Source organism: Delphinus delphis, chromosome 14 (assembly GCF_949987515.2).
Source record: "Delphinus delphis chromosome 14, mDelDel1.2, whole genome shotgun sequence".
In the NCBI taxonomy this organism is placed as follows: Eukaryota; Metazoa; Chordata; class Mammalia; order Artiodactyla; family Delphinidae; genus Delphinus; species Delphinus delphis.
The window spans coordinates 59,977,080-60,003,550 of record NC_082696.1 but is presented as its reverse complement, the minus strand read 5'-3'; the positions used below and the strand labels follow the sequence as shown (position 1 = coordinate 60,003,550).

General features: G+C 40.0%; 1 protein-coding gene across 2 annotated transcripts in view; it reads left to right on the top strand.

Moving 5' to 3' along the window:
- Nucleotides 1-26,471, top strand: part of KLHL32 (kelch like family member 32) — a 231,872-nt gene that overhangs the window by 182,350 nt on the left and 23,051 nt on the right. For both annotated transcript variants that reach the window (XM_060030213.1, XM_060030212.1), the window contains exons 8-9: nt 22,195-22,253; nt 25,396-25,588. In XM_060030213.1, the coding sequence (XP_059886196.1) occupies nt 22,195-22,253; nt 25,396-25,588 (252 nt within the window). The remainder of the gene's footprint in view (nt 1-22,194; nt 22,254-25,395; nt 25,589-26,471) is intronic.

Genomic DNA, 26,471 nt, shown 5'->3' with positions numbered 1-26,471 from the left:
TAAATGGATGACACAGTAAAGTGTGTGGTGTGTGTGGGTGTGATGATAGACAGCTTTACAAGGTACAGAAGTAGTGTGAAGCAGGAAGTAATCAGTGCGGGGGCACGAGAGGCTTCACAGAAGTTTCTGGCACCTTCAGCCTCCCTTGGCCTCAGGTCCATTGGCTGCTTCCCACTTGCCCATTTACCCCTCCCTGTGCTCAGGCTTGGGCTTCATGGTGCAGCCGTTTCAATAACTCTCTTGCCCTCTGGCAGGCACACACTGTTGGGCAAACCCAATGGTCTGCTTTGTGCCTGTACCCGGGCAGCTGAGTCCAGTGGGAGGAGGCCAGCTGACAGGGGGCTTGCCACATGTATCCACTCAGCCCCCAAACCCTATCTACATCCTGCCACTAGGGTCTCACCCACTCTCCTTCACCAGCTGTAATGCCCTCACTCTCCTCAAACTCAGAGATAGAACCTTGCCTCCTGTTTCTCAGAACAAATGGACGTGAGGAGTTTCTGGCAGCAAATCAGGTGCGATGAGAAGGCGGTGGAGAGTATGAGGACACAGAGGGGCCAGAGGTGGTGTGCAAAGGGGCAGAAGGTGGGGAAACACTAGCCAGGAGGGCGCAGAGGAGGGGGAGCTAAGGAAGGAGCTGAGAATGTGCGATGGGCAAGGCCAGAGGAGGAGGCGTGGTGTAGAAACCAAAGCCAAAGCTGAAGGGTGCGTGAGACGTGACCAGTACTGTGGGGACATCTAAGTCCAGAATGCCTCCTCTGCAGTTTCAGTCAAGGACTGCTTGGTAATTTCAGTGAAAGCGGTTTTCGGAGAGCGGAAGAAGGTGGAAGCTAGAATGCAGTGGTTGAAGGTGTGGGTGGAGACTGAGGAAGTAACAGCTGCAGGTACATAGGCCACCTTTGCACAAAGCTGGGATTTCATCTAAACTTGGCTCCCTGAACCTGAGCTTACCCAGCAACTTTCCGATTATTGTGCTCTGGGAGAGACTGTGCTGTTTCTAGGTACACACATTCTTCAGTCCGGGTGACAGCCATATTTTTCTTTTTCTTTTTAAATAATTAATTAATTTATTTCCTGGCCACGCCGCACGGCATGGGGGATCTTAGTTCCCCGACCAGGGATCGAATCCGCGCCCCCTGCGTTGGGAGTGCAGAGTCTTAATCACTGGATCACCAGGCAAGTTCCCGTATTTTTCACTATAAATTAATAAATAACATTTTGGCTTTAGGAAGAAAAAAGGAGGAAAGATGGAAGGAAAGAAAAAGAAGGAAGTTTGGCTGAGAGAAGAGAGAGTAGCTAAGGAGGAAATCCAGGGTCAGAGGAGGGAACTTTTTTTGAGGATGTGAGCGCATTAAGCACATCTATAGCTAAGGGGAAGGAGAGAGTGAATTTGAAGTGGAGTAGGGGCGTCCTCTGGTTGGTAAATGCTGAGAGCAGCTCCTAGGTACCAGGAATGGGGATAAGTCTGGGGCACAACAATATTGACCACAGACACAGGGTCCCGAAGAGGCCAGAGGGAGTTTGGGAGGGGTTCAGTCTTGGACAGGAAGAGGAGAGACCCCTTCAGCTCCAGGGAAGGAGGCAATGCTGGATGTGGACCTAGGTAAGCTCAGAGAGGAGGGGCAGGGACCTGCAGAGGGTCCTTGCCATGGAGTCAAGGGAGGGGCAGGGTTGTCTGTGGAGATCGTGCCGTGTCAGGACCAGATAGAGGGCCTGAGGAGCTGCTGAGAGAAAACAGAGGGAACTGACATGTTTAAAAAAATTGTGTCAGAGCCTACACTAAGTTGGAAACCACGAAATTATGGTATCCCAGTTTGCAAATTTCTGTTCTGTTTTTTGGTGGTGCTCAGCAGAGAACTGGAGAGGGAAAATCCTTGGATTCACTCATGATGGAAGGTTTTTAGGCTGGGAAGAGCCCAGAGGATCCTACTGGAAGAGTTCAGCATGCTGGGATCCCAGTTAGGTGAGGGTCAAGGGCTTAAGGTTTGCTTGAGGGAGAAATAAGTGTGTCGTGTTATGGGAGCGGGTACCGGAGAGGGTCTGTTTGTTGCCCCTGGGAGAGGGTTTGGGCTTCATAGCTTGACATTCCACTTAAAACTTCCTAGTGGACTGGAATTCCACTAAGAGTGAAATCTTTGTTGCTTCAGATCCCAGCAACCAGCTGGCCACAGCAGTTACTTTTTCTTCTCTGTTTTCACTTCTGCCCCAGCCTTTACTACTCTCCAGCTGAAAGAGATGAAAACAAAACCATTACAGTATTGTACTGAAATGGAAGCCAAACAGAAATGAACCATTCTACAATCCTTTTAAAAGAGCCCAGTGGTTTGAAGAAAGCAGTCAGATCACCTACATTGTCCAAAATAATTATCAAAGCTTTCATCCTAAACTGACTGCCCTTTATTCCAAAGTAGCACTTGGTTTCCCCTCACACTGCTCCTCAAGAGATGAGGCTTAAAGAGGTGAAATGATTTTTCTGGATCACACAGCAAGTATTTGACAAAGCTGGAATTTGATGTCTGTGTCTCTGGTGTTTGAAAACCATACTTTTTCCACGAAACCTCACAAACCAGTTACAGCAAAGGTCTCAAAACAGGTGCTTACATTGTAAAAAGAACTTCCAAATGGCATGAGTGAAAGTAAATGATACATAGAAGAGTAATCATACCTGGAGATTTGTGTAGAACCAGTAATCATTTGATTGTCTTTAATTGTTTAACTGACCATCTTTCTTCGGGCACAGAGCTGAGCTATATAATGTCTTCCTTTTTGTGTTTCTATAGTTTAGTTCCTAAAACATAAACAATAATATAAAGTTAAAATGCATACAGAAACAGTGATAATATGGAGGAGGTACTCTAAAGTACATTGGTTTAGATGAGAACATTGTTTTCTGAAAGGATTGCATATTAAAATATAGCAGTCTAGTGGCCTTTAAAATTGGTAGTTTAAGTAGTTAAAAAAACACCCATTGGCTCTAAAATTCCTCTCATGGTGATTACAGTCTTTGTTTATATGATCCATTTGTGTCTGTCTAGATGAATCTAGAAAAAGAAGGTAGAAAAAAGAGTGAGCTGAATTGCTCTATCTAAGAATAGGAGAAATATGTCATTTTCTTTATGCCCAAAGAGGAGAGAAGAAGATTAAAGCTACTTTATGGAAATGGGGAATGGCTGAAGAATTTGGTTGATGGCAGGAAAGAGGAACAAGGTCCAGCAAGAACACAGCAAAACCAGGACACTAGAGACAGGCAGAGGGGACCTTGAGAACTTAACGCTGCTAGGAGCGTGCAGAAATCTTTGGAGGCAGGATTTCGTCTTTCTGCAGAATGGAGAATTGGAGTTAGAGCAAATTTTATTGAGATTTTAAAGGTCAGCTGACATCTGCATTGTGGTAGGTTTTACCATCATTTATTAGTTCACTTATTTAAAATAACACATGGTGCATACCTTACATATTTTGGATTACAAGTTTATATTTGTTCACTCTAGGTGACATAAATATAATTTATATTTTCAAGTGCATCAACCTTTTCTTTATAGATATTTTGTAAATTGGAGACTTGCTTTGCGGCTTTTGAATATATTAATAACCCATCCATTTGCGTGGTTTCCTCAAGTGTGACAGAAATAATATGGATACTAGTTTTAATTTAATGCCTGGATTAAGTATGCTTCTATTCAGGATGCTAATTTAGTAGAAAGATTCTTGGCTTTAATTGTTTATGGAGCATTATTAACACTCCCAAAATATGGACGGTCTAATATCATGTAAAAATAGATAATGAGCCTCAGAGCGGCTGGGTCCATGAGCCATGGCCGCTGAGCCTGCGCGTCCGGAGCCTGTGCTCCGCAGCGGGAGGGGCCACAACAGTGAGAGGCCCGCGTACCGCAAAAAAAAAAAATAATAATGAAAAGTTTATTTTTGCATTCATTGTAAATATTCTCATGGTGTCCCTTTTATCAAGGAATATTAATGAGTTTGGCTCTCTTAAAAAATGACTCATATGAACTCACACCTACTGCTTTTGATAATTAGACTATGAGTGTAAAGTTTTTAGTCTTTTGAGAATTGGAGCAGATTTACAGAGGAGATGCTTAAACTATTAAAGAAGGAAAAAGTCTTTGATACTTTATAAACCAGCCAGTAATTGTGGTTATTAGAAAAAAGAACTATAAGGAATCTATTTCAGACTACAAAATTTATTCATTTATTATTTCATACTTATTTTTTCAATATTCCATAATACTCATTTGTGAAAATAGCAAGACATTTTTATAAACAAACTACTACAGTATTTTTTTAAATAAATTTATTCATTTATTTTTCCTGCGTTGGGTCTTCGTTGCTGCGCGCGGGCTTTCTCTAGTTGCGGCGAGCGGGGGCTACTCTTCGTTGCGGTGTGCAGTCTTTTCATTGTGGTGGCTTCTCTTGTTGTGGCTCTAGGAGCGTGGGCTTCAGTAGTTGTGGCACGCGAGCTCAGTAGTTGTGGCTCGCGGGCTCTAGAGCACAGGTTCAGTAGTTGTGGCGCACGGGATTTGTTGCTACGTGGCATGAGGGATCCTCCCGGGCCAGGGATCAAACCCGTGTCCCCTGCATTGGCAGGTGGATTCTTAACCACTGCGCCACCAGGGAAGCCCCACTACTACACCATTGTAGTAAACTTCCCGTATGGATGGCCTCTTTACCGAGTATTCTTGTTCACCTGAAACCTATGAGAGAAGTCTCACTGTCTCCATTTTGCATGTGAGGACATGAACTTGGCTGTTAAATGGCTCCCCCAAGGATAGAGTCATAAAGGAGCTGGGGGTGGAGGCTGACGGCACACCTTCTGCTGAAGTGCACCCCCTAGACTAGTGTGAAGCTGGCACTGCAGGCCTCCAAGAGAGCTGCAGAGAACTCAAGATAGTTTGCCACAATCCTGAGCTGGCTCACAGAATTCCAGCCTGGAGCATCTTCCCTAAGAGCATGGACACGTTCAGTTCTTTGCATCCTGCTCTGTTCCAGTAAGGGTACTAGCGCTGCATTAAGTACAACTCTTTTCTACTGAAGAGTTTCGTGTAGGACTCTCTATTTATCAACAGAGGTGTTTCTATCCCTGAAAAAAAAAAGAAAAATTAGCAGAGCCACCAGACTTGACCTACCCTGGCCAACGAATATTGAGAGCTGTTTTTCTAAACACTATTTTATGGACACTGTCAGCATTGGCTAGTTGTTGCTTTTGAACACGAGTTTAGGAGTTGGTGACCTCTTAGTAGTGGAGACAGAGGTTGTTTGTTTCGCAGTCACCTGTCATCTTCTCCCTGGCATGCACTCATCCATTTGTCACAGTGTTTTGTGGGGAGTTGAACAGGGAAGCTTAAGAAAAATGCTTTACCCTTGTCTTGATGATAGAAAGCATTTCTCCCTGCTGGTAGCATGGTGGTAACTTTTCATTCCTTCTGGCAGTTTTTAAAGACTTATTTGACTTTGGGGGAACCTGCCGTATATCTTTAAGTCACAGTTCAGAAGTATAAGACAGGATTGTTCATTTTCAATTTTGGCTGAAAAGTCTTAACTTTGACTGTGGCACTTCAAAGTTAGGGAAAACTTGGCTTTAAAAATGGATGCTGATATGAGATGGCATATTTAATGACAGATGTATCTATAGAAAGCTGTTAAGATGCAGATTATCCCCCCTGGGGTGGGGGAGGGAGATCAAAACTGCCAATCTATAAAATATACTCGATAGAGGAAGGCATGGAATCTGTCTTCTCAAGTGCTTTGATTGCAGGGGGCAGTATAGCAGCATGTGGCATCATAACCCAGAGCAGACAAATCAGCTTGATGACTTTCAAAGCCAGGAATACTGCTGCAGGCAAGGGTACTCCAGTCTAGGATAAATTAAAACATATAGAGACTATTATTAATTCCATATCTATTTTTGTATAGTCAAATCTGTATGCAAATCCTTAGCATCTCATTTCAGAAGATTAATCTAAAAGTAAAGAGTGTTATGTGAAGGGAATGTAATGATAAAGCTCTGAAAATGGGTAACATTGCTAGAGAAATGTGGGCTGCAAACGTGGATGCTTTTTTAAAAATTTATCTTTTGTACTGAGAAGAAATGTTTATTTATATGCTCATTTGTAAATTATTTCAAAGGGGGAAAGCAATAGAACCAATTCTTAAGGTTTTCCCTTGCAATCCTGACTTGGCAAAAGTTACAGCACTCGGTTTTTTAGGCACCTCCTGCGGTTTAACATTCTAGAAGTAATCAACCAAATAACTAACTAGGACTTTTATTTTTACCCCCAACTAGTAACCCAATATCTCATTTCTAAATATTGTCATGTGAGTGAAAATTTGTATGTAAGGGTAAGGAATCTAATTACTGAGTGCAGATTAAGGGGGAAAAAAAAACTATATTATAAATGCATCTGTGGAAGACAGTAAATAGTAATTCTGAAAAGCATGAAGATAAATGGTGTGCCGTGCTTGGGAGAAAGGATGTGATAGCTGCATTCTAATCCATCGATTATACATTTAATCTATAATGGGCAGAGTCTGATACATATTGTAGTGTAAGTATCTTCAAATAGTGTCATAAGCAGATAGTTTACTGCAGTAGATATTAATTCTGTCCCATATTTCTAAAACAAGTAGAGAAACTGTCAAAGTTTTGAAATAATGGGGGGAGTTCACCTCTGTTCCCTCTCATTTGGAGAAATGATTACAGGCGAGCTGGACGTTAATCTGGTGGTTATGGCCCAGATCAAAAGCACTTGGCAGTCATTTTAGCCCTGAAAACTTGTGAGGTTTCAATAGCTTTGATTATTCTTCCATAGTTATGCTAAGAAAGAATTATTGGACATTCCATTTTTAATTAGATTTAAAAACAAGAAGGTTGGGGGGGAAGCAAACATACCTCTGTATTTATTTTGACATACATTTTGACTCTATGTAGGCATTTCAGCCTCAGCTTTCTTAAGTGTATTATCCTTTTCTTTGGTTTCACCTTTAAAAATGAGACATTTAGTGAGAAATCCAGAGAAGACTTTATTTGAGGGCAGGAAGCTCATTTCTCTCTGTTCTTTGTGGATTTCTTCTGCAGACAAAACTTTCCTTGATCTTGAAAGTGGTTGCAAGCTTCAGAGAGAACTTTAAAAAAAAAAAAAAGCCTTCCAGTTAATAATAGCTATGGTCAATTACATGAAAGATATACTCTCCTTACTGGGATTGAATGAGACAGTAATGATTGGCCTGGACAGATTCCCTCTCCTTTATGTATCCATTAGTACTGATTGATTATCACACTTTAGTTAAGTTGATGCACTAATTCTCCGGGGTCTGGTTGACTTGACTTCTGGCCATGGAGTTGATAGTAGTGACCCATTCAAAGTATTTGAATTGCCAAAGCAAAAATTATAGTGGACACAGTTAAACAGACAAGGAAGACTTTATTCAAGACTATTGCACTAGGGGAGAGAGACCAGAATGCAGTTTGAAATCAACTCCTCTGAAAAACAATAGGGTTTTTAAGCACTGGGGTGAGCTGGTAGAAATATACTGAAGTACTTTTGGAAGAAGGTTGATCAGTGTGATGCGTTGAGCACATTCAGTTACCCTAAGTTTGTAAATGTTTTTCTCTGTGGTTAGGCCATTTGTGTTTGCTGATTTGTACCCATTGGAGTTAGGCTCCTAGCCTCCACAGAACCTGGGAGATAGGAGCATTCTCTTCCTTGATGATAACATCTCAATGGCATGGCTCTCAGGTCTTTGAGGAAGATATTCCTGGGTTGTAAAACTTGCAAGAAGCTTCTTAAATGATTTATATCTCAAAGAGGCAGAGAGAAAGAATTTGCAAGTTTTTTAAAAATAAATGCTGTAAGTAAAGGGAGGTCAGGGGCCAGAGACAGGAAGAAGCCTGTCTAAAGTTCAGTTAAGCTGAGAGGAATGTTAAGGCCACCTTGGTCAATATTATAATAGTACACATTTTAAAGTTATTTTTAATTTTTTTATTTTAATTTTCTAGTTGAAGTACATTTGACATATAATACTATGGTAATTTCAGGTTTTACAACATATTGATTCAACATTTATATACATTACCATGAGCACCATGGTAAGTTTAGTAACTGTCACCATACAAAGTTATTGCAGTATTGTTGGCTGTATTCCCTATACTGTACATTACATCCCCATGACTTATTTATTTTATAACTGGAATTTTGTACCTCTTAATCCCCTTCACCTATTTCACCCAATCCTTCACCCCTTTTCCCTCTGGTGACCACCAGTTCTCTGTACCTATGAATCTGTTTGTTTTGTTTTGTTTGTTCGTTTGATTTGTTTTTTAGATTCTACATATAAGTGAAATCATACAGTATTTGTCTTTCTTGGTCTGACTATTTTCCTTAGCATAATACCCTCTAGATCCAACTGTGTTGTCACAAATATAAGGATTTCATTCTTTTTTATGGCTGAGTAATATTCCATTACATATATCACATCTTCCTTATTCATTCATCCATCAGTGGACACTTAGGTTTCTTCCATATGTTGGCTGTTGTAAATAATGCTGCAATGAACATAAACATAGGGGTGCATATGTCTTTTTGAATTAGTGTTTTCGTTTTCTTTGGATAAATACCCAGAAATGGAATTGCTGGATGATAAGGTAGTTCTGTTTTTAATTTATTGAGGAATTTCCATACTGTTCTCCATAGTGGCTGCAACAACCTAAATTCCCACCAACAGTGCACAAAAGTCCCCTTTTTCTATATCCTTGACAACACTTGTTATTTCTTGTCTTTTTGGTAATAGCCATTTTGACATGTGTGAGGTGGTTTTGATTCATTTCCCTGTTGATTAGTGATGTTGAGCATCTTTTCATGTGTCTGTTGGCCATCTGTATTTCTTCCTTAGAAAAATATCTGTTCAGGTTGTCTGCTCATTTTTCAATCAGATTGTCTATTTTTTGATATTAAGTTGTGTGAGTTATTTATATATTTTGAATATTAACCCCTTATGGGATATATCATTTGCAAATATCTTCTTCCATTCAGGAGGCTGCCTTTTTGTTTTGTTGATGATTTCCCTTGCTGTGAAAAAGCTTTTTAGTTTAATATAGTCCCATTTGTTTTTTTTTTTTTTTTTGCTTTTGTTTACATTGACTGGAGAGGCAAATTCAAAAATACTGCTAAGAGTGATATCAAAGAGTGTATTGCCTATGTTTTCTTCTAGCAGTTTTTATGGTTTCAGGTCTTACATTTAAGCCTTTAATCCACTTTGCGTTTACTTTTGTGTGTGGTATAAGAAAGTGGTCTAGTTTCGTTCTTTTGCATGTACCTGTCCAATTTTACCAACACCATTTATCAGTGAGACTGTGTTTTACCCAAAGTATATTTCTAGCTTCTTTTTGATAGATTAATTGACAAAAGAAGCATGGCTTTCTTTCTGGGCTCTCTATTTTGTTCCATTGATCTATGTGTCTGTTTTTATACCAGTGCCATACAGTTTTGATAACTATAGCTGTATAGTACAGTTTGAAATTAGGGAGTGTGATACCTCCAGCTTTGTTCTCCTTTCTTAATATTGCTTTGGCTATTTGGGGTCTTTTCTGGTTTGTTACAAATTTTAGGATTATTTATTCCAGTTCTATAAAAACTGCCATTGGTATTTTGTTTCTTTTTCTTTCTTTCTTTTGAATTTTATTTTATTTATTTTTTTATACAGCAGGTCCTTATTAGTTATCCATTTTATACATATTAGTGTATACATGTCAATCCCAATCTCCCAATTCATCACACACACACCCCCCCCACCACCACCACTTTCCCCCCTTGGTGTCTATATGTTTGTTCTCTACATCTCTGTCTCTGTTTCTGTCCTGCAAACCGGTTCATCTGTACCATTTTTCTAGATTCCACATACATGCGTTAATATACGATATTTGTTTTTCTCTTTCTGACTTACTTCACTCTGTATGACAGTTTCTAGATCTTTCCACATCTCTACAAATGACCCAGTTTTGTTCCTTCTTATGGCTGAGTAATATCTCATTGTATATATGTACCACATCTTATTTATCCATTCGTCTGTCGAAGGGCATTTAGGTTGCTTCCATGACCTGGCTATTGTAAAGAGTGCTGCAATGAACATTGGGGTGCATGTGTCTTTTTGAATTATGGTTTTCTCTGGGTATATGCCCAGTAGTAGGATTGCTGGGTCATATGGTAATTCTATTTTTAGTTTTTTAAGGAACCTCCGTACTGTTCTCCACAGTGGCTGTATCAATTTACATTACCACCAAAAGTGCAACAGGGTTCCCTTTTCTCCACACCCTCTCCACCATTTGTTGTTTGTAGATTTTCTGATGATGCCCATTCTAACTGGTGTGAGGTGATACCTCATTGTGGTTTTGATCTGCATTTCCCTAATAATTAGTGATGTTGAGCAGCTTTTCATGTACTTCTTGGCCATCTGTATGTCTTCTTTAGAAAAATATCTGATTAGGTCTTCTGCCCATTTTTTGATTGGGTTATTTCTTTTTTTAATATTGAGCTGCATGAGCTGTTTATATATTTTGGAGATTAATCCTTTGTCCTTTGATTCGTTTGCAAATATTTTCTCTCATTCTGAGGGTTGTCTTTTAGTCTTGTTTGTAGTTTCCTTTGCTTTGCAAAAGCTTTTAAGTTTCATTAGGTCCCATTTGTTTATTTTTGTTTGTATTTCCATTACTCTAGGAGGTGGATCAAAAAAGAGCTTGATGTGATTTATGTCAAAGAGTGTTCTGCATATGTTTTCCTCTAATAGTTTTATAGTGTCTGGTCTTACATTTAGGTCTCTAATCCATTTTGAGTTTATTTTTGTGTACAGTGTTAGGGAATGTTCTCATTTCATTCTCTTATATGTAGCTGTCCAGTTTTCCCAGCACCACTTATTGAAGAGACTGTCTTTTCTCCATTGTATATCCTACGCTTCCTGTCATAGACTAGTTGACCATAGGTGTGTGGGTTTATCTCTGGGTTTTCTATCCTGTTCCATTGATCTATATTTCTGTTTTCGTGCAAGTACCATATTGTCTTGATTACTGTAGCTTTGTAGTATGGTCTGAAGTCAGGGAGTCTGATTCCTCCAGCTACGTTTTTTTCCCTCAAGACTGCTTTGGATGGGCTTCCCTGATGGCACAGTGGTTGAGAATCTGCCTGCCAATGCAGGGGACATGGGTTCGAGCCCTGGTCTGGAAAGATCCCACATGCCATGGAGCAACTAAGCCCGTGCACCACAACTACTGAGGCTGCACTCTGGAGCCCGCGAGCCCCAACTACTGAAGACTGCACACCTAGAGATGCAGGCTTCGCAACAAGAGAAGCCACCGCAATGAGAAACCTGTGCACCGCAATGAAGAGTAGCCCCCCCACTCGCCACAACTAGAGAAGAGCCTGTGCGCAGCAACAAAGACCCAACACAGCCAAAAATAAATAAATTTATTTTTTTAAAAAAAAGACTGCTTTGGCTATTCAGGGTCTTCTGTGTCTCCATACAAATTTTAAGATTTTTTGTTCTACTTCTGCAAAAAATGCCACTGGTAATTTGATAGGGATTGCATTGAATCTGTAGATTGCTTTGGGTAGTATGTCATTTTCACAATATTGATTCTTCCAATCCAAAAACATGGTATATCTCTCTATCTGTTTGTGTCATTTTTGATTTCCTTCATCAGTGTCTTATAGTTTTCTGAGTACATGTCTTTTACCTCCTTAGGAGGGTTTATTCCTAGGTATTTTATTCTTTTTGTTGCAATGGTGAATGGGATTGTTTCCTTAATTTCACTTTCTGATCTTTTGTTTTTAGTGTATAGGAATGCAAGAGATTTCTGTGCATTAATTTTGTATCCTGCAACTTTACCAAATTCATTGATTAGCTCTAGTAGTTTTCTCATGGCATCTTTAGGATTCTCTATGTACAGTATCATGTCATCTGCAAATAGTGACAGTTTTACTTCTTCTTTGCCAATTTGTATTCCTTTTATTTGTTTTTCTTCTCTGATTGCCATGGCTAGGACTTCCAAAACTATGTTGAATAACAGTGGCGAGAGTGGACATTCTTGTCTTTATGTTAGAGGAAATGCTTTCAGTTTTTCACCATTGAGAGTGATGTTTGTTGTGGGTTTGTCATATATGGCCTTTATTATGTTGAGCTAGGTTCCGTCTATGCCCACTTACTGTAGAGTTTTTTTTTTTTTTTATCACAAATGGGTGTTGAATTTTGTCAAAAGCTTTTTTCTGCATCTATTGAGATGATCATATTGTTTTTATTCTTCTATTTCTGATATGGTGTATCACATTGATTGATTTGTATATATTGAAGAATCCTTGTATCCCTGGGATAAATCCCACTTGATCATGGTGTATTATCCTTTTACTGTGTTGTTGGATTCTGTTTGCTAGTATTTTGTTGAGGATTTTTGCGTCTATATTCATCAGTGATATTGGCCTGTAATTTTCTTTTTTTGTAGTATCTTTGTCTGGTTTTGGTATCAGGGTGATGGTGGCCTCATAGAATGAGTTTGCAGAGGAGTGTTCCTTCCTCTGAAAATTTTTGGAAGAGTTTGAGAAGGATGGGTGTTAGCTCTTCTCTAAATGTTTGATAGAATTCACCTATGAAGCCATCTGGTCCTGGACTTTTGTTTGTTGGAAGATATTTAATCCCAGTTTCAATTTCATTAGTTGTGATTGGTCTGTTCATATTTTCTACTTCTTCCTGGTTCAGTCTTGGAAGGTTATGCCTTTCAAAGAATTTGTCCATTTCTTCCAGGTTGTCCAGTTTATTGGCACAGAGTTGCTTGTAGTAGTGTTGTAGGATGCTTTGTATTTCTGCAGTATCCATTGTAACTGCTCCTTTTTCATTCTAATTTTATTGATTTGAGTCCTCTCCCTCTTTTTATTGATGAGTCTGGCTAAAGGTTTATCAATTTTGTTTATCTTCTTAAAGAACCAGCTTTTAGTTTTTTTGACCTTTGTTATTGTTTTCTTTGTTTCTATTTCATTTATTTCTGCTCTGATCTTTATGATTTCTTTCCTTCTAGTAATTTTGAGTTTTGTTTGTTCTTCTTTCTCTAGTTCCTTTGGGTGTTGTAAGGTTAGATTGTTTATTTGAGGTTTTTCTTGTTTCTTGAGGTAGGCTTGTATTGCTATAAACTTCACTCTTAGAACTGCTTTTGCTGCATCCCATAGGTTTTGGATCATCCTGTTTTCATCATAATTTGTCTCTAGTTATTTTTTGATTTCCTCTTTGATTTCTTCAGTGATCTCTTGGTTATTTAGTAACGTATTGTTTAGCCTCCTGGTGTTTGTGTTTTTTATGTTTTTTTTCCCCTGTAATTGATTTCTAATCTTATAGGGTTATGGTCCGAGAAGATGCTTGATATGATCTCAGTTTTCTTAAGTTTACCAAGTCTTGATTTGTGACCCAATATGTAATCTATAATGGAGAATGTTCCATGTGCACTTGAGAAGATAGTATAATCTGCTGTTTTTGGATGGAATGTCTTATAAATGTCAATTAGATCTATCTGATGTATTGTGTCATTTAAAGCTTGTGTTTCCTTATTAATTTTCTTTCTGGATGATCTGTCCATTGGTGTAAGTGAGGTGTTAAAGTCCCCCACTATGACTGAGTTACTGTCAATTTCCTCTTTTATAGCTGTTAGCAGTTGCCTTATGTATTGAGGTGCTCCTATGTTGTGTGCATATATATGTATAATTGTTATATCTTCTTCTTGGATTGATCGCTTGATCATTATGTAGTGTCCTTCCTTGTCTCTTGTAACATTGTTTATTTTAAAGTCTATTTTATGTGATACGAGTATTGCTACTCCAGCTCTCTTTTGATTTCCATTTGCATGGAATATCTTTTTCCATCCCCTCAATTTCAGTCTGTATGTGTCCCTAGGTCTGAAGTGGGTCTCTTGTAGACAGCATATATATGGGTTTTGTTTTTGTATCCATTCGGTGAGCCGGTGTCTTTTGGTTGGAGCATTTAATCCATTCACATTTAAGGTAATTATCGATATGTATGTTCCTTTTACCATTTTCTTAATTGTTTTGGGTTTGTTTTTGTAGGTCCTTTTCTTCTCTTGTGTTATCCACTTAGAAGTTCCTTTAGCGTTTGTTGTAGAGATGGTTTGGTGGTGCTGAATTCTCTTGGCTTTTGCTTGTCTGTAAAGTTTTTGATTTCTCTCTCGAATTTGAATGCGATCCTTGCTGGGTAGGGTAATCTTGGTTGTACGTTCTTCCCTTTCATCACTTTAAATATATCGTGCAACTGCCTTCTGGCTTGTAGAGTTTCTCCTGAGAAATCAGCTGTTAACCTTATGGGAGTTCCCTTGTATATTATTGGTCGTTTTTCCCTTGTTGCTTTCAATAATTTTTCTGTCTTTAATTTTTGTCAATTTGTTTACTGTGTGTCTCCGCGTGTTTCTCTTTGGGTTTATCCTGCCTGGGACTCTCTGTGCTTCCTGGACTTGGATGGCTACTTCCTTTCTCATGTTAGGGAAGTTTTCGACTATAATCTCTTCAAATATTTTCTCGGGTCCTTTCTCTCTTCTCCTTCTGGGACCCCTATAATGCAAATGTTGTTGCGTTTAATGTTGTCCCAGAGGTCTCTTAGGCTGTCTTCATTTCGTTTCATTCTTTTTTCTTTATTCTGTTCTGTGGCAGTGAATTCCACCATTCTGTCTTCCAGGTCACTTATCTGTTGTTCTGCCTCAGTTATTCTGCTATTGACTCCTTCTAGTGTATTTTTCATTTCAGTTATTGTTTTGTTCATCTCTGTTTGTTTGTTTTTTAATTCTTCTAGGTGTTTGTTCTTTAATTCTTCTAGGTCTTTGTTAAACATTTCTTGCATCTTCCCGATCTTTGCCTCCATTCTTTTTCCTAGGTCCTGAATCACTTCACTGTCATTATTCTGAATTCTTTTTCTGGAAGGTTGCCTATCTCCACTTCATTTAGTTGTTTTTCTGGGGTTTTATCTTGTTCCTTTATCTGGTACATAGCCCTCTGCCTTTTCATTTTGTCTTATCTTTCTGTGAATGTGCTTTTCCTTCCCCAGGCTGCAGAATTGTAGTTCGTCTTGCTTCTGCTGTCTGCCCTCTGGTGGATGAGGCTATCTAAGAGGCTTGTGCAAGCTTCCTGATGGGAGGGACTGGTGGAGGGTAGAGCTGGCTGTTGCTCTGATGGGCAGAGCTCAGTAAAACTTTAATCCGCTTGTTTGCTGATGGGTGGGACTGGCTTCCCTCCTTCCTGGTTGTTTGGCCTGAGGTGACCCAGCACTGGAGACTACCCAGATCTTTGTTGGGGCTAATGGTGGAATCTGGGAGGGCTCATGCCAAGGAGTACTTCCCTGAACTTCTGCTGCCAGTGTCCTTGTCCCCACGGTTAGACACAGCCACCCCCCGCCTCTGCAGGAGACCCTCCAAAACTAGCAGGTAGGTCTGGTTCAGTCTCCTGTGGGGTCACTGCTCCTTTCCCTGGGTCCTGATGCACACACTACTTTGTGTGTGCCCTCCAAGAATGGAGTCTTTATTTACCGCAGTCCTGTCTTAGTCCTGCAATCAAATCCCGCTAACCTTCAAAGTCTGATTCTCTTGCAATTCCTCCTCCCATTCCTGGACCCTCAGGTTGGGAAGCCTGATATGGGGCTCAGAACCTTCACTCCAGTGGGTGGACTTCTGTGGTATAAGTGTTCTCCAGTTTGTGAGTCACCCACCCAGCATTTGTGGGATTTGATATTATTGTGATTATGCCCCTCCTACTGTCTCATTGCAGCTTCTCCTTTGTCTTTGGATGTGGGGTATCTTTTTTGGTGAGTTCCAGTGTCTTCCTGTCGATGATTGTTCAGCAGTTAGTTGTGATTCTGGTGCTCTCGCAAGAGGGAGTCGCCATTGGTATTTTGATAGGGATTGCATTTAATTTGTAGATTGCTTTGGGTAGTATGGACATTTTAACAATATTAATTCTTCTTATCCATGAGTAAATATGGTATGTCTTTCCATTTATTTGTGTTATCTTCATTTTCTTTCATCAGTATCTTATAGTTTTCAGAAGTACAGGTGTTTTCCTCCTTGGTTAAATTTATTCCTAAGTATTTTATTCTTTTTGATGCAGTTGAAAATGGGATTTTCTTTATTTCTTTTTCTGATAGTTTGTTATTAGTGTACATAGATGCAGAAGATTTATGTATGTGAATTTTGTATCCTGCAAATTTACTGAAGTCATTTATTAGTTCTAATAGTGTTTTGGTTGGAGTCTTTAAGATTTTCTGTATGTAAGTATCGTGTCACCTGCAAATAGTGAAAGTTTTACCTATTCCTTTCCAATTTGAATGCCTCCTCTCTCCCCCCCACCCATTGCTAGTGCTAGGATTTCTAATACTGTGTTAAATAACAGTGGCAAGAGTGGGCATCCTTATCTTCTCCCTGATCTTAGAGGAAAATATTTCAGCTTTTAACCTTGGATTTATGTTAGGTGTGGGTTTGTCATATGTGGTCCTTTTTACGGTGAAGTATGTTCCCTCTATACCCACTCTGTTGTGAGAGTGTTTAACATAAATCGATGTTGAATTTTGTCAAATTCTTTTTCTTCATCTATTGCGTGTTTGTGTTTTTTCCAGTTTTCTTCTTATAATTGATTTCTAGTTTCATACTGTTGTTGGTCAGAAAAGTAGCTTGATAATGATTTAAATCTCCTTAAATTTATTGAGACTTTTTTGTGGACTAATGTGATTTATCCTGAAGAATGATCCATGTGCCCTTGAAAAGAATCTGTATTCTGCTGGTTTTGGATGAAAGGTTCTGTGTATCTATTAAGGCTGTATGGCCTCATGTGTCGTTTAAGGGCAATATTTCCTTACTGATTTTCTGTCTAGATCATCTATCCATTGATGCAAGTGGGGTGTTAAAGTCCCCTACTATTGTATTACTGTCAATATCTCCTTCATGTATGTTAATATTTGCTTTATGTATTTAGGTGCTCCTGTGTTGGGTGCATAAATATTTATGTGTCATATGCTCTTGTTGGATTGATGCCTTTATTATTACATAACACCTTTTTTGTCGCTTGTTGCAGTCTTTGTTTTAAAGTCTATGTTGTATGATATAAGTATTGCTATCCCAATTTTCTTTTCATTTCCATTTACATGGAGTATGTTATTCCATCCCTTCACTTTTAGTCTGTGTGTGTGTTTAGATCTGGAGTGATTCTCCTATAGGGTGTGTGTGTGTGTGTGTGTGTGTGTGTGTGTGTGTGTGTGTGTGTGTGTGTGTGTGTATCTTGTTTTTTTTATCCATTCAGCTACCCTCTTTTGATTGGATCACTAAGTCTCTTTACATTTGAAGTGATTATTGATAGGTATGCACTTATTGCTATTTTGCTAATTTTTTTCTGGGTGTTTCTATAGTTCTTCCCTCTTCTTTCTTCTTCTATGTTCTCTTCCCTTGTGGCTTTCTTTAGTAATATGTTTGCTTTCCTTTCTTTTTATTTTTTGTGTATTTGTTACAGGTTTTTGGTTTTTGGTTACCATGAGGTTCCTGTAGTAACAATCTGTTTATAGCTGTTTAAATTAATGGTCACTTAAATTAGAGTGCATTCTAAAAGCACTGCATTTTTGTCCATCCTCCACATTTTATGTTTTTGATGTTATCTTTTACATCTTTTTATTTTGTGTATCACTTAACTAATTATTTTAGATATAGATGATTTTACTACCTTTGTCTTTTAACCTTCATACTAGCTTTGTAGGTGGTTCTTATCCACCTTTACTGTATGTTTGCTTTTACCAGTGAGATTTTTTCTTTCATAATTTTCTTGTTTCTAGTTATGGCCTTTTCTTTTTTGCTTGAAGAAATTCCCTTAACATTTCTTGTAATGTTGGTTTAGTGGTGATGAACTCCTTTAGGTTTTTTTTTTTGTGGTACGCGGGCCTCTCACTGTTGTGGCCTCTCCCGCTGCGGAGCACAGGCTCTGGATGCGCAGGCTCAGCGGCCATGGCTCACGGGCCCAGCTGCTCCGTGGCACGTGGGATCTTCCCGGACCGGGGCACGAATCCGTGTCCCCTGCATCGGCAGGCGGACTCTCAACCACTGTGCCACCAGGCAAGCCCTCATTGAGCTTTTATTTGTGTAGTAAACTCTTCAGTTCTGAAAGATATTACTTCAATTCTGAAAGATAAACTTGCCAGGTAGTGTCTTCTTGGTTGTAAGTTTTTTTCCTTTCAGTACTTTGAATATATTGTGCCAGTTCCTTCTGGACTATAAATTTTGTGCTGAAAACTCAGCTCATTATCTTATGGGGGTTCCCTTGTAAGTAACTAGTTGTTTTTCTCTTGATGCTTTTAATATCTTCTCTTTAACTTTTGACATTTCAATTGTAATGTGTCTTGGTGTGGGTCTCTTTGGTTTCATCTTGTTTGGGACTCTGTACTTCATGGACTTGGATGTCTGTTTCCTTCATCAGGTTAGGGAAGTTTTTTAACCATTATTTCGTCAAATAGGTTTCCTGTCCCCATTTCTCTCTTTTCTCCTTCTGGGACCCCTTTGTTGTGAATTTTAGTAAGCTTGATGTTGTTCCAGAGGTCCGTTAAACTCTTTTTTCTTTTTGGTGTTCTGATTGGATGATTTCCACTACCCTGTCTTCCAGTTGGTTGATCCATTCTTCTGCATCTGCTGTTGGTTCCCTCTGGTGTATTTTTCATTTCCGTTATTGTATTCTTCAGTTCTGATTGGTTCTGTTTTACATTTTCTCTTTGTTGAAAGTTCTCATTGTGTTCCTCCATTCTTCTCCTCAGTTTGGTGAGCATCATTTTGGCTATTCCTTTGAACTCTTTATCTGGTAATTTGCTTATCTCCATACTGTTTAGTTGTTTTTCTGAGGATTTGTTCTTTTTGTTTGGAAGGTCTCTTCGTTTTGCCTAACTCTCTGTGGTTGTTTCTTTGTATTAGGTATATCAGCTAGGTCTCTCCGTTTGAAAGAGTGGCCTTATGTAGGTGTCCTATGGGGCTCAGTGGTGCAATCTCCCCTGCTTACCCGAGCCAGGAACTCTAGGGGTTTCCCCTGTGTGGGATAGCTGTGCCTTCCTGTTTTGTTTGGGCTGTGATTGGTGCAGGTGTGCTGGTGGGTGGGGCTGGCCCCCAGCATGAGTGGCTGCAAGGCCTGGCCATGACTGTTACAGGTGCACTGTTTATGGGACTGGTCTCCAGTGTGGCAGATACCTTGGTGAGACACCGGTCAGTGCTGGATGGAGCAGCTCACTTGATAGGGTGAGGCAGGAGCTGCTTTGGAGGGGCCAGCTGAGACAGGCCGGTTGGGCAGGGCTGATCCTCAAGGGATGCTGGGGCAGGGTGGATGGTGTTAGCTAGGTTGACTGAGCGTGACAAAAATGGTGCCCACCTGTGCTGGGCCAGCTAGGTGGAAGGACAGTAAAAAGATGCCTGCCAGCACTTCTGTTCCTAGAGAAAGTTCCACCAGATTGTTGCTCCTTTGGCACATGCCCTAAAATTAGTCAGTGAATCTCCTTCTCATATGGCCCAGGTACTTTTCAAGCTGCTGCCTTTGCACTGGGACTTGGAGTGAGTGAGTTTGTGTCCAAGCCCTTCAAGAGCAGTCTCGGTTTCCCACATCCCTCTGGCTCTCCTGAATATAACCCTCACTGTTTTTCAAAGCTGCACATTATTGGGGCTTGTTTCCTGGTGCAGGTCCTCTGGGCTGGGAATCCCAATGTGGGGCTCAGACTCCTTGCTCATCAGGGGCTACCACCACTGTGGTTGTGATATCCCTCCCACTTGTGGTTGCTGTACCCAGTGTGTGGGTTCTGACTAGGCTACATTTGTGTCCCTACTTCTCATCTCAACATCCTTAGTTGCAGAAAATCTGTTCTGCTAGTCTTCAGGTCATTCTCAGAGATTTGTAGTTACCGTTTTGGTGTGTTTGTGGGAGGAGGTAAGCTCAGGATCTTCCTACTCTGCTTTCTTGATCCTGCCCCAGTACACATTTTTTAAAATCAAAAAATTTCCCTATGAAACTTATAGTTTGGCTCAATTTTAGATCTTTATTGCAAAATGAGTTGCTCCTTTGTCATACTTATTAAAATAAGAATGTTATTCATTTTACGCTAGCATCTAGAACTCTGTATAGGGCAATATTTCTAAAGATAGATTTTTTTGGGGGGTTCTCATATTTCTGTTATTTTACTACCTAATATTTAATATCTACTAGTGTTATTTTCTCACTGTGCTCTTTTATGTGTTGTTTTATAGTTTTTCCATTTGGTCATAAAAATTAAAGTAGAATCAATAATTTCTAGGTTTTACAGGTCTCAGTGTACACCCCAAATGTGAAAAGAAGTATGAGGACAAATGGGAGAATCTTAGCTAGAATTGTGATAGGATTTTAGTGGTTCTTGGTCTAGCAGAAGGTCTCAAGTCTTTTGGATCTAAGCTGTTGTCAAGAGGGCTTCAAAAAAGTTGAGAATAACAGCAGCTGTTATCTGCGCTGTCCAATATGGTAGCTAGTAGCCAGGTAAGACTCATATAAGAAAAGCTCATTACCTTATTGAGCACTTGAAGTGTGGCTAATCTGGATTGACTTGTTCTGTGTCAAAAATGCACAGGACTTTGAGGACTCAGTATGAAAGAAAGAATATAAAATAGCTCAATAAGTTTTTATTAATTTTATGTTGAAATGGTAATACTTTGGCTACACAGCAGTTCACCCTTATGTGCAGTTTTGCTTTCTGTGGTTTTAGTTACCCACAATCAAACATGGTCTGGAAATATTAAATGGAAAATTCCCTAAGTAAACAGTTCGGAAGTTTTAAGTTGTGCACTGTCCTGAATAACATGATGAAATCTCGTGCCATTCCACTCCATCATGCTCCAGATCCCCAAACACTGACATGGTCTGCTTTTGACATTTAACCATTGACAGCATCATGGCTCCATGACCCAGGGTCACCTGAAGCAGATGATCCTTCCTCTGACGTACTGTCAGAAGGTCAGTAGTTGCCTGATGATATGTCACAATGCTTATATCATTCCCCTCACTTCATCTCATCAAGTAGGTTATCATCTACGTCATCACCAGAAGAAGGAGGAGTACAATACAGTAAGGTATTTTGAGAGAGATACCACATTTACATAACTTTTGTTAGAGTACATGGTTATAATTGTTCAAATTCATTACTAGTTATTGTTGTTAATCTCTAACTGTGCCTAATTTATACATTAAACTTTATCATAGGTATGTATGTATAGGAAAAAACAAAATATATATATGTTTGGTACTATCCACACTTTAAGGCATCTACTGCAGGCCTTGGAATGTGTCCCCCACAGATAAGGGAGCACTATTTTTTTTTTTTTTTTTTTTTTTTTTTGTGGTATGCGGGCCTCTCACTGTTGTGGCCTCTCCCGTTGCAGAGCACAGGCTCCGGATGCACAGGCTCAGCGGCCATGGCTCACGGGCCCGGCCGCTCCGCGGCATGTGGGATCTTCCCAGACCGGGGCACGAACCCGTGTCCCCTGCATCGGCAGGCGGACTCTCAACCACTGCGCCACTAGGGAAGCCCGGGAGCACTACTTTTTAATGTGAACACTGGGAAGTTTAAAATGGCATATGTAACTCCTGTTTGCGGTTCTTATTATATTCTGTTGGACAGCACTGGCTCTAGATCTCTTTTGATAAGTAATGTATTTTCTTAGATATGGGTCTTCCAAAGAGACATCAAGATATCACTATGTTAGTGCACATAAGACTAGAGCTGTAAAATTACCAAGGTAGCTAAGGACAAGACTTTTCCATATAACTCTGCCCCAGCATAACCTGTACAGAGATTTGTCTAAGTGCGCTATGCTTGCTCCCACTCCCTCACCATACTTCGCCCTTCATTCTGGCCATGCAGAGCAGCTTGACAAAATTGGGGGCCTCCTGGAAATCTCAGCATACTTGTTGCTTGCTCTCAGCTGGATCGCTTCTGAAATGTTTCTTGAAAATGCAACTGCTTCAACAATAAGCTTCTTAATTATGTCGTGGGTTCACCACGAGGGTATACAAACAGACCCTCAGCAGTAGCTAATTTTCCTTTAATTGTATCTCATTCTCATGTTGGAATATCCCATTTCTTATTCATGAAAGCCTAACACGTGTTAATCCATTACAGGTGGAGTAACTAACACGGCACAATATCAGAACAGACTAATGGTATATGAACCTAACCAGGTAAGACTCATATAAGAAAAGCTCATTACCTTAATTAAAATGAATTTTTAAAGATTGCTACAGTAATTAGGAGTTGGAATGCCAAGTCTATACACACACATGCAACTTAAACTTACATAGAGAAAAGGAAGCATCTGGTTAAACTTTTTGGTTGCCTTTTTTTTCTCACAAAACACAGAATTTCAGCTCTTGTCATTTTATGCTATACTCAATGCTCAACTTTTTCAGAGTTTTGCATAATGTAGGAAAAAGGGAAAATATATTGATGAGTTAAATGCCTTTATTACCATGTATCTCAAGTGGCTGTTCATCATTGAGGCATCATGAGAAAGGAATTGGATTGTCCTGTTGCCACATCCTTTTAGAAGGCCTGTCATTCTCGGAGGGGAACGTGCTTATGGTTTCCTTATTCCCAAATAAAGTGATAACTTTTATTTAACTCTATATAGTCAACGTATCCCAGGACAGTGTGTAGGACAAATCTGAAGGAGAAGTATCTGAAGAGTTGGCGCATGTTTTTCATCTAAGAGCTGGGCCTGCACTGGGAGTATTTTGATGGTGGCTGTCCCTTCTATCCACTTTTCATGCACACTTAATGACTTTTCTTTCCCCAAAAGAAGAACTATTTTTATTCTCTTTTCCTTCTACCAAAGTATCTGTAACTGTGGCACATGTTTGCTGAATTTTGTCATTTCTATGATTTTGGTAATATAAGTATTTTTCATGATTTTGACAATATTCCAGAATGATTTGATTAGGAGGTTTCATCTTCATCAGCTGAAGATAATGGAACACAAAACAACAGGTTGGCGGTTGGCTTTGGCACTCTGGGTTGGGACTAGCCATCAAATATATGTTCAGAGTGACCTCAGTCTATTTAGTATTTTTTAATTTTAACAATTACTTGATTCTGAGTTTAGCGAAGGTATTTCTGTCTTTGCAAGTGTTTCCTGATGTCATTAGAGGCTGTAGGTTTCAGAGACCACATGTCCCTGGGCCGGATGTCCCAAGAGGGATCATTAATTGCAGTTGCTTAAGTTTGGTGCACACGTGGTTAAAGAGGAAGGTGTTAACATTTCTCAGATGAGTTCTGTTTCATGTTTGTACACACATGCTCTTTTTAAAAATTCTGCTGGCATATTGTTTACGGTGGGTACTGGCAAACATCACATCTGCTTGCATCTTGCTCAGAATCTCAATAACTCTATCATTCAGCCCTGGTGCTTATTTCTCTTCTAGGCCTTTGTGGAGAGTCGATAATGCCTGCCATCTGCCACAGAGCACATCGCTACCTGCCAACAGGCAGGCTGGGGTGACCTCTGCTTCCCCAGCACTGATTAGTATTCACACGCTAGCTTATTAGGAATGACCCCACCAGGCCTCTCTGTTTCTTTGCCTTTGCAGCGGTTGGCGGCTCACCTGGCAGGCACGGCAGTGAAGGAAGCTAAAGATATAATCAGGGGATGCAGTCAGGCTTTGCAAACCAGATGGCATCCATAGTCCTGTGGCAGGGGACTGGACTGCTAGTGGAAACATTGATTCCTAGTACTGTGATGGGTTGCCTCATTTTAGAAAGCACCTAAGGAAAGCATCATCAGTCTTGAGTTAAATCCACTCATGCATAATGTATTAAAGATATTTCTTAAGAGAATATCTGAAAGAAAGGTTTGACTGTTTTATTAAAGATACATTTAATTGGAAGGAGGTTCTTAATGTGACATGTTTAAAAAGGGGGGAGCAGATAAATTCAAGCCTTAAAAAACTGGACAAACCATTTTCTTTTTCTCATGTTAGTGTGTCTTTAAAAGAGAAATTACAAATGAGCCAGTCGATAAGCCAATAGTGAATGGACCAATATTTATACAAAACTTTCTTTTTTCCTTCTTCCTTTACAGCTCTGTGAACTGAAATTCTGTGTATTCAAACCATCATACGATTTTTCTGGTCGAAATCCAAATTTTTCTCTGCAAAAAGAAATAATCTATGTTCTTCCTGTATGTTTAGTGTTTATGTAAAAAGAAAATGGTAAGGTTTACTTACCTGACCATTACTTAGCTGAGATTTAAAATTAAAGTCATATTTGATTTTCATCTATTTTTACATTATATTTTAAATAGGAGCCTTATTTGAGAGGGGTTGAGCATACCTTTCTCATTCCTGAGAGTGATCTAGAACCAAAAATTAGAGGTTTCACCATTCCCTAAAGTTACCACAGAACATTGGTCTTCTAACAAAACAGACAACCATGTGCCTGGAAATAACCTTTCCCAATCTGCTGAAGATGTGAGTGTAAATATATTAAAGGCTGTGAGGGGTTTGTTGCTGAATCAAATCTTTTTTTTTTTTTTTTGCGGTACGCGGGCCTCTCACTGCTGTGGCCTCTCCCGTTGCGGAGCACAGGCTCTGGACGCGCAGGCTCAGCGGCCATGGCTCACGGGCCGAGCCGCACTGCGGCATGTGGGATCCTCACGAACCCGTGTCCCCTGCATCAGCAGGCGGACTCTCAACCACTGTGCCACCAGGGAAGCCCCCACAATAACTTTTTAAAAGTGCATATTATTGGACATATGTGCCAGGCATTGTTCTAAATGCTTTAGGTGTATCAGCTCATTTACTCTTCACAAAAGGCTTGTCAGGTGGGTACTGTTATCTCTGTTTTACAGATGAGGAAACAGGCACACACAGGTTAAGTAAATTGCCAAGGTCACACACAGATGATAAACTCAGGCATTCTGGATCCAGAGCCTGTTTTGTTATCATTATACCACTATACACAGTATACCTAACCATGCACTTGTACTCTTAAGTCATTTGCAGGAGTAAGTTCTCTCAATTGGGAGAAATAACCAATCATGAAAACTTCTAAATTCCCATATGCTCCCCTTACAAATTCAAAATGCAACCCAAGGAAGAGGAAATGCCTTACGTAAGTTGCAAATAGAGTTAGAACATGTGGGCTCTTCTGCACTTGTTCTCAGGCAAGAAGCCCATACCTTTCAAAGTATATAAACAACATTCAAATAGAATGTGATTGACCAACATTAGAGTCCCCACTACTAATGAGGCACTGCTGTTTTCTGCCCTGGAGGTCTCCACTTAACAGAATTCACCTGAGTTTCTTTTTTCTCTTTTTTTGTCTCAGAATAAGTGGATAAGCCGCAGCCCCATGCTGCAGAGGCGGGTCTACCATTCCATGGCTGCTGTTCAAAGGAAGCTTTATGTTCTTGGAGGCAATGACCTGGACTACAATAACGACCGGGTCCTCGTGCGGCATATAGATGCCTACAACATGGACGCTGACCAGTGGACGCGTTGTAATTTTAACCTGTTGACTGGCAAGTACCTTTGATTGAGTAAATCGGGAAAAGCAGAGATTCAGGAAGTTGCCGTACTTGTTTTCTTAGATAGCCGTAGTGCAGCTGTAAATATTAAGTGCATGGTGGTAGAACAACTTGCTCTTATTACCCAGAAGGGTGTGCATTGTTTATCTCACAAAATCGGACTCAATCAGGTGGCTGAACATCTGGTTTCTCAGGGCCTGTGTTACCTTTGTGTGTGTTTTCACGTTGCCGAGAGAGACGTGTCAGGTCCATTATTGTCTATCAGTATTCATGTAGGAACATTGGTATAAGTAGGAGGAACCGGGTGTTGAAAGAGGTAATGACTCTTTACAGGAGCAATTTATTTTTTACTTCTCACTACTTTTAGTCCTCTTATTTCTTGCGAGTGCAGAATGGTCTTCATTGTTTGTCAGTGTCAAATATCGTTTCTGCCTGTATTCTCCTAAAGACAAAACCTTAGAGATGTTCCGTGCATGGGGGTTTGGCAGCACTTCTGGCCACACAGACGCACCCAAGCATTACCACGGGGTAGCACTAGGTAGGGACCATACTCATCCCACAGGGGAATAAAATGAAAGCAGCGAACAGCTTACCCCTGACTTTTTTTTATGAAGTTGAAAATTTGTCCTCCCTTTTCGGCCTACGTGATTAAGATCCCTTCTAGGCTGCTCTAGTAGGAAAATCGCAAACTCGAACGGGTGGGCTGGACTGTTGCCTCAAGACACTTTAATATGCTGAGTGGGCACTCAATCACTCACAGCTGCTGCTACGGAGGCCACAGTGGGGGCATAACCAGTGTGAGAGGTTCAGATGCTTTGTATTGAGCTCCTGTTTTTGCGAAAATGATCTTTGAGGCCCACCTACAAGCACTTAACTC